General features: G+C 26.7%; 1 protein-coding gene across 1 annotated transcript; it reads right to left on the reverse strand.

Annotated features, from left to right (window-relative positions):
• Window positions 1-6,395: 6,395 nt before the first annotated feature.
• On the reverse strand, window positions 6,396-6,845 carry LOC112683673 (52 kDa repressor of the inhibitor of the protein kinase-like). Its single transcript, XM_025554808.1, has one exon. It carries the CDS (start codon window positions 6,843-6,845, stop codon window positions 6,396-6,398), a length of 450 nt encoding a protein of 149 aa, XP_025410593.1.
• Between the last annotated feature and the right edge of the window lie 8,601 nt (window positions 6,846-15,446).

The following is a 15,446-nucleotide window of genomic DNA, read 5'->3' on the forward strand; positions in this document are numbered from 1 at the left end:
CAGACTTCTTGGTCAAACATAGTTATTACATTTTATTTATAAATCACCTTCAAAAATTTGCTTTTTAACTATTATTAATATTTATCATTATATATATTTAGTTTTATGGCTTTCAACTAGGTAATGGGACATATATACAATACTAGTTAATTTTATTATTATAAGGAATGTGATTATTGTATGTTGGTTTTTGTAATTCTTTTTTTTTTTTGAAATATATTGCATTATCTTTTGTTGCGTGAATCAAAATTGCATTTCATAGAATTATTAACTTATGAAAATGTACTTATCATTTTTAACAGGTCATAATCAATTCTATTTTTACACTGAAATGTCTCATTGAAATTATTATACTATAAATTATCATACTTTATACTCAAACAAATTTGTTAGCAGTATATTATTTAGCATAGCATAATTATTGTGATTAAAAATTTTTTAAAAAAATCTGATTTTTATGTAATAAATATTCGTTTTAAAGTTAAATATTTTAACTTGTTTTAAAAAAGTATCTCTAGAAAGACATCATATAATTAACTCTTCATATGTTTTTTTTTTAAAGTATAATATACAAATATTTCAATTATAATATTAATTTTTTTACGTGATCTGCTATAGACAAAAGTTTGGTTTATCGCGATCATTCTAATGAAATAAAATCACTTTTAATGATGTTAAATATAAATTATATTGTATTTTAATAAAAATACTGATGTATCCCTTAAGAAAAAAAAAAAATATTTAACTGAGTACAAGATATGTAGTCAAACTGGTTCAATTGTATATTATACCCATTTCATTTGAAACTAATGCGCATATATTATGTTGTGCTAATATATCCCGAAGGATTTTTGTTACAGAGTAAAAACCTTTCTAATTTGGTTTGAAATTTTGAAAGCATAAGAAACTTTATATTTACATAATATTTATTATAGTTAATAATAATTTAATTTTAGAAGATTTGAAGTTTTCTTTGACTCACATTATGATGCATTTCAAGAGAGGGCGATAAAATTTGATTTATATACAAATTGGAAATTTGTGTTATTTTTAAAGATTTATAAGCTATTAAGCAGATTTTAATAGTTAGTTAGTTCTGAGTATTTTTACAGGTACTTTAATTATCTTCATAATATATGCAACAAATTTATGGTTATATTAAAATAACAAATGTGTTCAATAGTTTTTAATTTAAATAAAATGTATATTTGAATATGTATTTATAAATGGCCAATTTACATTTTAGAAATTTTATGAATCGGTAACCATTATTTATAACATACCTGCTTTATTTATTTTGTTTAGTTTTAATCAAGTTTATGGAATATAATGTAATATTTATATTGACCCACATATTATATTGTTGACTTTTTTGTCGTTTAGTTATGTAGAGGTACTTTTGCAATACATTGCTTAAATATAAACCTATATCTGTTAACAATTATTCGCTCCTTGATTTTATATTTTGATTTCAAACCGGTAAATTAATATTGAAGACATTTATATTATTTTTGACTAATAATATCCCAAAAAAAGTCGTCGGTAGTTTGATTTTCCAATTCGGCTCTGTAGAAAGCGTTTATTTCACTTCGTAGATATATTTGTGTGTTTTAAAAATTAATAAAAAATACACTCTGGAGTCTGTGTAATATGCATGCGTGTTATAGGTTGGTGGTGGTGGTGGTGGTTGGATACCGTTATGAGAATGCATTTGTTTTTCATGTTTTTTATTTGACCGGTTTTGTCGTATTATAGACGGACCACTTATAAAAATCTCGGAACAGGTTTTCGGGGATTGTGCGTGCCTGTTCACGTCGTGGCTAAGTTAACCGCATATATAGAAAGTCGTAGCAACGAAAAAATTCGTCATTGCCCTCGTGCAAATTTCCGTGGTGGCTAACATTTAAAACTGCCGATTAGGACTTGAATTTTTAATAATAATGATATTAAAAATGTTACAATTCATTTATATTGCGTATGCGCTGAGTAGTTTTGCTCATTTATAGTGTAGCTTTAAAAAAATTGATTTTAAAGAAAATGAGATATGGATTAATATGCGTGTTTAAGTATAATGTGATAATGTTTGTCTTTGCTCCACTAATCAGTTGATCTATTATATATCAAAAATATAATAGGAAGATCGTTATTAGTTAAAATAGTAGGCTGATACAATGTATTAATATAGTGACTTTTCAGTGACGCATTTAGAATATATGCGGCCCGGGGTGAAATTATTTTATTTCCCCTCCTCCAACACCACAGATTATATAAAAATATACCTTGAACTCGGATATAGTAATAATTCGTTTTACATGCTATCAGTCGTATTCATATCACATATAATATTCGTATTCATATTCAACTCAAAATTATAAGATAGGGCTAAAAAGTATTATAGGCATCCCCTGAAATACAGGGTTGCGTACGCCTATGTGTATAAGATGCAAATAAATCCCTTTGTTCAACGAAAAATATTTTACTTTTATCATTTTTTAGTGATAATCGCTAGCACGAACAAGCAACATATAAATAAAATAAATATATATATTTGTGCTTTATAGATAATTATATCATCAGATGCTAAAATATATACTTTTTCGTACTGCATACTTAAGGATTTTGGCATATTTCCCTTTCAAACGTTAATAGTAATGAGTAGAGGTCGGATTTTAACGCCCTAAAAAATACCTTATAATGCCTTAGAAAAAATGCAATTATGACCTTAAAAATGTAATTATTGACGTAAAAAAATGTATTAAAAATGTGAAAAATTTAATTAATAACGTAAAAGATGTGAAAAATGACTGCTAAAATGCACTAAAATTTTTTTTTTTTTATTTGATCAATGCTTTCTAGCTGTTTCTTGTATGATATGGTCACGTTTAACTGAACATTTTGAACCAGTAAATTAAAAATGAGGTATAAACAGTCAAAATTTAAAAAAAAATTTTTTTTTTTAATAGTCAAGGATTTTTACCTTGTGATAGTATGTGATGGTTGCACTGCATAACAATCTATTGTTTGATGTGTTCAAATCAACGTTCTCCGGTTATCAGCTAATAGCCGAAACTATTTAATAGTGTGGCTAGGCCCACTATGTACACTATGTACACGTAGTCCATATTATTGTTATCGTCATCGACTACTATATCTTAATTTAATGACATAACGATAACTTAAGACAATAAAGTGTAGTTGTCAATAATTTAATTAAAAAAAAAATATTGAATACTTGAAATTTTTTTAATTTTTTCCAAATTGATAAAATTAATTTTATTTACGTATTCATTTTAAAAATAATTTTATATGGACGATGTGGATAAGGCTGCAACTTTGTTATTTGTGGATAAAAAATAAAAACGCCACTATGTAAATTATATAAATGGGACATGATTAATGTAAGTTAACATGGTAAATTGTTTGTACTTTTTCATGAGGTTGGTATTGCATTCGGAAGTAGCTATATTGTGTATTATTTACGAATAGGTACTCGGTAAAATAAGATAACAATAAACTGTTATTTGAAGAACAACTACGCAGTTACGTCGGTAGCAGAATTATGTTGAATATATAAGAAGCTATGTAGAACGTATTAAAAATAATAAAAACCATTTTTATAAAAATTGGTTTTTTTTCCCCTTGTATTTCATATTATGTATATGAAAAAAATGAACATTGTACCGCAGCATTCCTAATTAATACGTTCAATTAAAAATAATATTTATCGAACAAGTATATAAAATGTATGCTAATATATAATGTACTGTTTTTCTGATTGGGCTAATTCAAATATTAAAACGAAACATTTATACGATTTATATTTATGTTGTCCGCACGAAGCGAAACGCGAATAAATAGCTATTCTGCATTCTAACAAACGAGTATAGTTACAATTAATTGTGCTTAAGTGAAATTTTCTTAACATTTATTGTTCCAAACGAGGCTCGTACATTATACGAGTATGTATGGGTAAAGTAACGTTTTTTTTTTTTTTTTGTTTTTAATGTGAATAATTATTAATTATAAAAAAAAATAAATAAACATTCTTATATTGTTTATATACAGTTATATATCTAAGTCTCGTAGATACATATATGTACATCTATCCAGGAGTGGAAGTTTGAATTTTTTCGCCTGGAGAAAATATTAAAATTATGATCTATCATAGACAAAGAATCCAATACCTTTCCCCATATATTTTTTTTATTAATTGGTATACAATTGTACTTTTAGAGTTTTAAACACATTATCAGTAACGAAGTTAAAAATGTCAAATTTGTAGTCAAGAGATTATATACTACAAAATTAAACTCTTTACAATTTTACGCCCGAGGATGAATCCGCGTGTTTCTCTCCCTAGTCCCACCCCTGCGCCTATTTATATATCATATGATATTCAACTACTCATATGCTATTATATTCTGGTGCTACAACTTTGTCGTTTTACTACCACTAATGAGCAGCGGGTTCATGATAATAGACGACTGACTTGACGACGATAGTCTACGAGATTAATGAATTAACCACTCGTTCTTTATTAAATGTGCAATTTTTACCTAATTATCGCGTTATGCATGCAGTACATTTTTGTTATCAATTCGAAAAAAAATAATGACCAACTCTCTATAGAAACACTGCATAAGTAGCATATATATCACGGTTCTATAATTATATGTTTCTATTGAATATTAAAATAAAAATGATACGTTTCATTTTTTTCCCTTTCATATTATAATTTATAATATAGATTTATTTTGTTACATATTGAATAGATAACATAATATAACATTAAACTAGAAAAACTGCTCACTATTAATTATTGTTCGCTATCTGTCTTCCTGAAGCAAAATGGGTTTAGACGCAAATGCAATTGTCAATTTAGCTAGACACAGTTTTTGCGTGTAGGTGTTTACTACCGGTTTGGGTTTTTGTTATAATTAATGACCGGATATAATTGCATTAAAAATATCTTAAAATTGCACTAAAAAGATGCCAAAATTGCTATAAAAATGTATTAAAATTGCAATATAAATATGTTAAAACTACAATGAAAAATACATTAAAATTATTTAGTAAAATCATATCAATTATATTCATTAATTACTTATTTAAATAATATTATGGACATTACTATAATATTTACAAAATATAAAATTTTTTTTTAATTAATATTTATAATTATATACATCTCTAAATTGTGTTCTTGAAAATTTTTTCCTCTGTTACTTAAAATATGTGTATACGAGTATAATGAAAAAGTACGTTCCACGTCTACACTTGTTATCGATGCATACTTAAAATAATTTAAAAAATACTGGTGTTATATCTAAATTAACATTTTGATTTCCTGTCATAACCTCAGAGTAAGTTTTAATAGTTTTAAATCCATAATTTTTTTCTAAGACATATTTTAATTTATCTTTAACTATTTTCCTATTGGGACCGGGAATATTTATCGAAATATTTTCAATTTCACTAAATATGTTTAAACTATTAAGTAACTGATTACTTGATTCTTCTAAACTTGTGAGTTTTGTGGATAACTCAGATAAATATAATTTTAAAAATTCTAAAATACATTTAAAAAGTAACGTTGTAGTTATATTTTTATTTTAAAATTACCTTAGAAATAATAGTTTGTATACTTTGTCACATGAAGTATAAAAAATTGCAATATTATTGAAAATTGCAAAAAAATTGCATTATTAAATTAAATAAGAAGACTGTAATTAATCCGATTCGTATACATATTTGATCAGATTTGATTTACCTAGTATCAATAAAAAATTGCAATATCAATATCAATATACGGTTTTTAGTAATAATCAAGACCGTATTGGACAAATTCGGCCCACCGAGTGTTCTGTATGTTACCGGCCAACTTACTAATTGGCGGCCCTTGTCCAAATTTTTTTAATCGCATATTTTAATAGGTACACTAATCTTCAACTTTAAATTATTAATATTTTCTGTTAACGGCCTTTCACAACTTAAAAGGTCAAAAATTGTCGTGGCCCACCCAATTTTACTGGGTAATTTACCGGGTCAATCCGGTCCTGGTTATAATAGTTAACATTTTTTATTTTCTCTACGTTTTTGCATTTGATGATATTTTCCAATGTAACACGCATTTTACTTCATTTATCGCAGTAATGAGTAAGTAGTAAGCCCCTTTCAAAAAAATAACGACCTTGATTCCTATAAGTTCTTCAAATAATATGTGTTAAGGCAGGCGCGGATCTAGAAAATTTTGACAGGGGGTGCTCAAAAAAAAAAAAAATTGTTACACCTTTCTATTTATTTAAATTAATATTTTCTATTTGATTTATTGGTGCTAACTTTTTTTTCATACATCAGTATTTATTAAATATAAACTTAAAAATAACAATAATTTCTTACATATATTGTAACTGTAATTTTCTTGGGTGTTTTTCATTGAATTCTTCAATAACTTCCTCTGGAGTAATTTTAATATCCCTATGAATATTAAGAAGCATAAGTCCATTTAATCTATCCTCTCCTATTGTTGATCTTAAATATGTTTTTGTTTGTCGAAGTGAGGAAAATATTCTTTCTGCGGTGCAAGTGGTAACTGGTATAACGTAAATAATTTTTAGCAATTCCTTTATATTAGGATAAAATTCAGATGCATGAGTCAAAGCTTCTATAGCAGTTTTAGGTTTATCTAATTGGGATTTCCAAAATTGTTTCCACAAAGTAACTTCACCTCTAACCTCTTCTATCGAGCCAATTAGATCATCGATATAAAATTTGGCCGATTTAATAATTTTTTCGATATCTGTATCTTCAAGTAGGAAAAATGGTATTAAATATTGTAAATACATAATCGTTTCGTGTCCGTGACCTAAAAATCTATTTTTGATATCTGATATTAAATTATTTAAATTCCGATAACGGAATAACCGATATTATTTATTATTATTATTATTATTATTATTATTTTGAAAAATAAGAAATAATATAATTTATAATATAAATTTATTTTGTTGGTGGCCAAGGCGACAGGGGGTGCCCGAGCACCCATAGCCCCCCCCTGAATCCGCGCCTGTGTTAAGGCTGTACAAGTTAATGTCTATTTCATTGTTACTATTTTCAGTCATCCACAAAATGACATGTTAGGGCAGTCATCATGGGCGTAGCTTGGAATTATTATCCGTGGGGGTTATATTATAGGACTAGAAAAATTTATTCCAAAAACTTATCTTTATTTTGATTTAAAGCGAAAGAGAAAATTTCCTAGAAAAAACAATTTATAGGTGTTTTATTCTTACCTGACATTTTATTTTACAATATATAAAAAAAAAAAAAAAACAATTACTTTTGAGTTATTAAACTAAACTTATTTTTTTTTTTTTTAATAATTAATAAAATATCTTCTTTCAACAGTTAATTGTGTTTCAAAACACTATCAACTAAACGACAAAACATTGTCACTGGGCGACATTCATGTCACCTAGTTAACACGTTAAAAAATGTATTGAATAAACAAACAAACATTTGTGACAACTGACAACTTTTGTTGGGAGGCAAAATTGTAATACAAATAATTTTAAGGAAAAACTATTATAAATAATTTCAAAACATCGGTAAAACATCGATGTTTTCTTTGATGTATCAAAGACTAAACATCGATGTATCGAACATAAATCTTGATGTTTTAAAATATCTATGTTTTTTTGCCCACCTCTAATACTTAATTTCAGTTTAATTTGAGTTGATCCTATTTCCAAGTTCCCTAAGTCTAGCACAAATGAGTAATTTAATGCAATTTCAGAATACTCGGGTTGAATATTGTTAAGGTCATCAGGTATTGACGAATTATTAATTTTAATTTTACTATTTATTGGACTTAGATCATCCACTGCAAAGTCTTTGTTGTTCCTAGTTGCTGTAAATATTTTTTTGTCAGGCTTTTTCTTTTTATTTAATATACTGAACATTTAAAAAAAAAAAAAATAATAAGAAAAACAAGAAAAAAGAAACAAATATATCAAAATGAATTAAAAATGTATAAAAAATATGCTTTATAGTAAAATATAGGACAGACGTGTATGTGATTAATAGTACACGGAGTAAACAATAAAGATAGACAGTCACCAATTCTGAGAAAAATACCGATAAATAAATAATTATTATATGTGTGTTCCATACAAATTATTATCAATTATCGTTATAATATTATCATCGGACGACGTGACAATGTACTATGGCCCGACGATCACACAAGGTAAATCTGAAAAAAAATAATACGTCGTTGATCTATAAATAAACATGTTTGTGATAAAAATAAGTAGTTTTATGTATGTAGTGCAATAATTTTCAATACACAATAGACTGCTAATATTTATAGCTTGATGAATTTTAGGAAAAACTATAAAAACATTTAAAACTAGAATTTATTAATTTTAGATAAAATGAGGGGGCTACAGAAATGTCTATGGGGGCTACAGTCCCCACAGCCTCATGCATACTACGCCCATGATAGTCAATAATGTACTATTTTATTAATATATAATTTTATATATTATAGATTAGGGTTTCTATAGAATTCTTTTATATTGTTTATTTTAGTTAGTATATAGGTATTTGTTATTAAGTTATTAAGTTAATATTTTTAAAAGTTTATGTATGTTTTCAGTAATGATGCCGTATGAAAGAAAGAAATAAAAAGTTAACGTAATATTATGCTTTAACGTAATATTTTGTAGACACACTGAGTTTATGTATGCATTAAATTCATACACTTATACATATAAAATAATTTTAATTGGAAATATGAAGCATAAACGGATCACATATTAATTTTTAATGTCTAAATATATAATAGAGTAGGTATTTTTAACTTACAAGAAAAAATGTAAGTCACAATTCGAAGTTTTTTTACCATTACAGTAAAACGTAAGAGCCTATTGAAAATAATAAGTATTTTAACTATCTATATAAATTATTAATTAGACATGAGTAATTTCTGATTAATAATTTTAAATTTTAAATGTTAGACAATTTTAATAATGTGATAAAAAAAAAAAAATTATAATAATAGGCATAGTAGTAAAAACTATTAAATCGTATAAAGTGGACTGCTCACTATGTGGGTTGCCAATAAACACAGTTTACATATTAGTACAATGTATATAGCTATTTTAAGAATAAATTGTGTTTAATTATAAGATATATTCTTATGTGTATAATTGTAAGAGATGGTTGGATTTTTTTATATTATAAATATTATAATATCATTGTATACGAAAAAAATAATTCTGAGCGGAGACAGTTTATTAAAATTCAGTGAAAATTTCACTCATAAAAATTTAATTTGACTTTCTGGTAGACATTTTTTTTTTTTGATAAAGATAAACAAACTTATAAGGAATTTCGTATTATATTTTTAAATCTTAAATTTAAAACAAAAAATTGTTATGAATTTCAATCTAAGATAATTTGAACATTGCCGCAATTTTTACGTATTTAGTCAAAATTTGAAATTTGAATGTTTATAAAAAAAAATTATGTATTTCTTTTAATTTTCAACTGCTATTGTAACAATATTTTAGAAGGCTTGTATTAAATTTTCAAATCTTAGATTTAAAAAGAAATTTTTTTGTGAATTTCTAATTTAAAATAATTTGCGAATTTTCGTGATTTTTATGTATTTTGTCAGAATTCAAATTTTGAATGCTTATAAATCAATGTTTTATATATACAGAAAGAGTTGTTTATAATTTTATTATTTTTATTAATTTAATATACTAAAGTTATATATATATATGTTATTTATTTAGTTACAAACCTTCAAAATATACTAAGTATAGGTAGTGCAATAATTAAAATAAAAAAAAAAAATAAATAAAAAAATTGCATAGAATCGCAGAAAAAAAAAGAACAATATAACAGTAGATATCAAAGGAAACTATCAAATCAATACCTTTTATCAGTTACAATTAATTAATATATTAAGAATCAAGGATAATAGCATATAACTAATATGGAGTAAGGGGTATAAATATATCATGTGGGTAATATAACCAAACAGGCACTTATATCACAATTAATGCAAAATGATTATACCAAAAGTTGGTTGTATCGCAGTTGATATTTGAATGTTTTAAGCACAGTTTTACTTTTTTTTACATTAAAACACTAGACTTTACTCACACGAAAAAAAAAATAGTGGGGTTGAAATATGTCAAACAAATCCATAAATACAGATGGCATACAATTTAATAGAATCTTGCCATACAGAATCAGTATCAGTTTTAATTTCTGAAATATATCAGTGTGGGTTTGACTCCATTAATAGTACTTCATAATTAAGTAAAAGTAGCAAAAAAAAAAAAAAAAAGAAATAATAATAATACAAAGATACAATCAGTGTTGAGACTTATCTAGATAAATTATCAAGATAGATTTTTGTTATCTTTTATCTTATCTAGATAAATAACGCTAAGTTATCTAATTACTTATCTAGATAATTGTCTGTATTCTTGCCAAGATTAGAGTTATTTTTATTCTTGTACGGAGACGAATCCAACAAATCAGAGATCATAAAAATCGGTCCAGCCGTTCTTGAATTATAAATTCTGTAACTAACCCGACTTTCTTTTATATAAATATATATATATAGATTTTGTATTCATAATCATAATTCGTGTATTATTAATAAGTAATTATTTCTTGGTATGACATTTTGTTTGTATTTTCATGTCGAGAAATTTTTTTTGGTATTTTTAAACTTAATTTCTTATTTTTCTATGGAAGTTCCAAATATAGTAGATATTTAATTTTAGTATACACATGTATAGAACCCGTAAAGTCGTAACTATTTATAGAATAATGAAAATCATCAAATTAATATTAAATGGAAAATAATATTGTTAACTTAAAATAATTTTTTATGTATTCTGATATTCATTCTGATACGTACACAGAAATTTTCATATTTTTTTTTGTGTACCTAACATTTTAGTGATTAACTATCATTAAATATTGTACATTATATATAAATACTGCTTAATGGTACACTACATTACTATAATAAACATTAAACACCTAGGTACCTATTGATAATAATGATTATAATTGAGTCTTTATAGATATTATTAGAATATGAAATATTAACCAAAAATTAACATTTTTTGAAAATATCTTTTTTTTTTATCTAGATAAAAATGAAATTATCTTTTATCTTTATCTAGATGAATTTGGACATATTATCTTTCATCTTTACCTAAATAAATTTTGCATTATCTATACAATGTAGTTAGGTATAGGTACTTACTTCTTTTGCCATTATCATTAGTGTACACAACACGATCTTTAAAGAGTAAAATTGCCTCTATTACAATTGACGGTTCAACAGCCGGTGTTCTACCCATATTATTGATAGATTTAAAAATTCAAAACGTCAACGAGATATTGAATTTAAATAACATTAATACTTAAAATCATGCGTTTGTGATGGAATACGAGAGCCAAACAATATATTACAATAATACAAATTGGTTAGAATAGATAGTACCTTAAGACAGAACAATACTTGAAAACTTAAAATTGTTCTTCCACAACAAAGTTATTTTTAAAATCGATTTCTTTATGTCCGAAACAAACACAAACACACACAGTGATATATTTTTTTTTATATTAATAATATATAATTATTATAAAACAAAACAAAAATATCTACCACCTTAAAGCACATGCTTGTGATGGCGGTAGAGAGTTATCTAAAATATTATGAACAATTTTAATTATATGTAGAAATTGCAAACAAGAATTGAGTAATCAAATACAAACAATTAGAATACTATTATACTATAACATTAAATTATAACAGTTAAATATAATTCCTTATTATTTAGTCAAGTATTGAAAATAACCAAATCTGAATTTATTTTTTTTTTCACTCCTGTAGTTATATAATTCTTTTCTATATAAAATATTTCCCTTTTTAAATTTACTGGAATTAAGTTATAGTTTTTTGGTACCAAATAGTCTATGCATTTATGATCAAACGCTTTTTTAGAATATTCTATTCTAACATCAAATGTTCTATTTCCTCTTTTATATATTACCTTTTTTATATCCAGATAGGTTTCAAAGTTTTTAATCATATACACAATAATTATTTTCTTGTATACAGACTCAAAAGGTAATATATCTAATAACTTAAAATTTTCTTCACCAACTAACTTGTTTTTACTTAAACGTATCCTAACAATTTTTCTTTATAAAAGTTTAGTGGTTTAGTCCGCCCAAGGGAAGTTTTGAAAATTAAGGGTTGAACTAAGTCATACAAATCCATACAAATGGCGTAGTGAATATTCGAATTTGAGGGGTGGGCGGGCTGGGGTGACATTTCGCCAACCCACCCCTTCTATTTTTGATATAACTCAAATTCAATTAGCATACAAGTGGCGGGAATGGTCATACAAATACATATAAATGACATACTAAAGGTAACATACCAGTGAATAATCAATTTCGATATGGGGTGGGCTGGTGAGACATACGTTAAAATGTTCGATGGAAAAGAACGTATACAAAATTAATTTCCGGATGATCTTACAACGAGTAATTTGCCGTACTTTAAATACTCACTTATAACTTCAGTAGATGAAGAAAGTAGCTTTTTTATCTACAAAAACTTACTGGTGGACAACGGGAAGGTATTTATACTTGAAAACCTGAAGCACGTTCTCGTGATTCAACGTAACAATAAAGAATACATTTTTATTTATTAATAAATGTAAAATAAAATATTTATGTACATGTAATGTAATTTTTTTTTAATTTTAAGCTTTTATAATAAATTTTAAAGACATTTTTTTAAGTTATTTTTGCATTTTTTTTAAGGTAATTTTTTGTAATTTTTAAGGACATTAAAATCCCAGCTCTACTTATAATATATGGCAATGTCATAATACATAAATAATAATAATACCTAATTTTAGTAAAAAAACATAATACTAGTATAAACCAGAGCATATAAAAATAATGAACATCAATAATTACTAATATATATCAAAGTTAAGAATATAAGTAATACTAGATATGTGTCTTTTAACTCCGTTAGACACATTTCTATTAATTTATGCTTGGAGAATTCCATGCATTTAAAAAAAAATCCAGAAAGAAAGATGACGCTGTTGCTCTAGCACCAAACCATAAGCTTTTTATTTACCAATAATTGATTTGATACTGTTGTTTCAGGTTCAATATACATGTGACGTATATCTTCCGTTTTTTCGCGTTAACGTATTGGGTTGAAACGTTTGTTTCCCACCGAGTTATTGGGTCGAAGACGAATCCCTGGTTCTTTTTCCTATCTATGATAATGCTGTCGGCTCTTCTGTTTTGAGTTTTCGATCCTATTATAGCTTGACAACTAATATCTTCATATACCTCTAGTTTATTTTCGCGGAATCAATTGACTAGTATTGAACGGATCTTATGATGTGCAGCGTTTCTGGGTAGTTCCGTTTTCGGACAAGTGCCTCGAATATGGGCTAGGCTTTCAACGATTTTATTCTCACCGCAAACCTGATGCCTACAGTGGTAATGTCTTTCACTTTGAACACCAGAGCCACGGTTTACCATAAAGTTCATGGACATTTTCAGTGCGTTTGTTCATTTACTGCTCCTGAATATACAAGTTAAAATAATCGACGGTAATCATTGATTATTTCATTATTGTTTAATTGTTTTTACCCCGCTTACAAATGGACGCCGGCTTCAATTTTTCATAATATAATATATGGAGTTTGCTATTTATAGTTATTATATTTATACATCTGTGATTACGTGTTTACAAAACGTTATCAAACAGCATTTTATTTCCTGTGAGCTGCAGATTTAATATTATTATCTCACGTAACGAACAACTGCATTTTGTTCATAGATAATACAATTATTAATAGATATTAATTAATTAATTAATTAGATAATACAATTAATATAATCTTTTATAATCTATGGGCTCGCTAGGCATGAAAAATAGTCAGAAATGGTTTTTGGGGAGTAGGAGGAGGGATAGAACGTTAGAATCATAGGGAACCCTTACGACGTGCGTCTGTTTTACGTCTATGATAATTAATAAAATAATTGTTATTATTGAACATTGTTGTTGCAAAAAAATTACGCTCACAAAAGTCATGACTTCACAGGCTGTTCGTTTGCGAGAGAGAGAATACGAGTAGCGTGACTTTTTGTCCGTTCGGTCGAGGGGAAAGACGATTGACCCCCCTCTCCATCGAAGTCGTAGCCGTGAGTCGTGAGAGGGACACGGTGCACGTGTGAGGTCATGCGAGCGCCGTAAACCTACCTACGTTGTGTATATAAACGGGTCAATCAACTTTCTAGAATCGTAAAACGTATTATTCTTATTACTATTATGTTTTAATCAAACGGTTTTCCGTGTGCATGATTGTGGTAATGACTGCGCAGCCAGCCACACGTGCAATGGTAATATAGGCGTATTTTCTTACATTATTTTTGTTTTTTAGTTTTAGAATATTATAATTGCATACGTTGCCGAGCTGTAATACGTGAATTTATACGGAAAAATAATCTACTTGAATTAATTATTCACCAGAAATCAGAAGAACTTTACCTAGGCAGTTTTTTCTACTTTGTGTATTGCATGTGGTATATTTATATTATCATATTTGTTTGGAAAAACGTTAAATATATTTCGGTAAAATTTGCCGACGAACATTGGTTATATATTAATAAGTTAACAATGATGTATGTCTTATAGAATCTATTATAATATATGTATTCGATGGATTTAATGTGAACGTAGTATACAAAGTGTGTTGCAAATGTGAAACGAGAAAACTTAGTAAATTTGTCTTTTCGGCGTAAGTATCGCGTTGTACAAAAGTGTTAGAATGCATTCAATCGATTTATAAAAGGCAAACATGCGCATATGACTAATCATCAGATTTTATCGGATTAGGACCTGTGCACTGCTGTAAATAATAACAATTTTTATTTCTTATACATATTGAATGGCTTATTAATTAATTATAGTATTCGGAGCACAGTGTGATCAATATTTTCATTATTATATGATTTTATCAATACGTTGGAAAATACAAGAACTCGAACAGTTAGAGAAAGATTCGCGTATGGTAAAACACGTTTTGTCTTGTTCATGAATTAGAAATTAAGTCCTCTTTCACACGAAATCACTAGCGCAGCGTTACCACAAGAAATTAATAATTAAATTAGGATTTTCACACATGGTAGCGCCATCAAGTTGGCTGTGCCACTTTAAACATTTTACGCGACCAGACACACTACCAGACGACCAGAATAGTGGCGTCTCCACTTAAATATATATTGTTTTTTTGTACAGGTACAAATGCGTAATCTTTTCATTTGATCTAATACCAGTGACGAATTTTACCTTAAAGTTACCAATA

Source organism: Sipha flava, unplaced genomic scaffold (genome assembly GCF_003268045.1).
Source record: "Sipha flava isolate LNK unplaced genomic scaffold, YSA_version1 232_pilon_pilon, whole genome shotgun sequence".
Lineage (NCBI taxonomy): Eukaryota > Metazoa > Arthropoda > Insecta > Hemiptera > Aphididae > Sipha > Sipha flava.

What these genes read in the sequence shown, in the direction of transcription:
- LOC112683673 (XM_025554808.1), bottom strand. Translation starts at nt 6,845, where the DNA reads ATGTATTTACAATATTTAATACCATTTTTCCTACTTGAAGATACAGAT.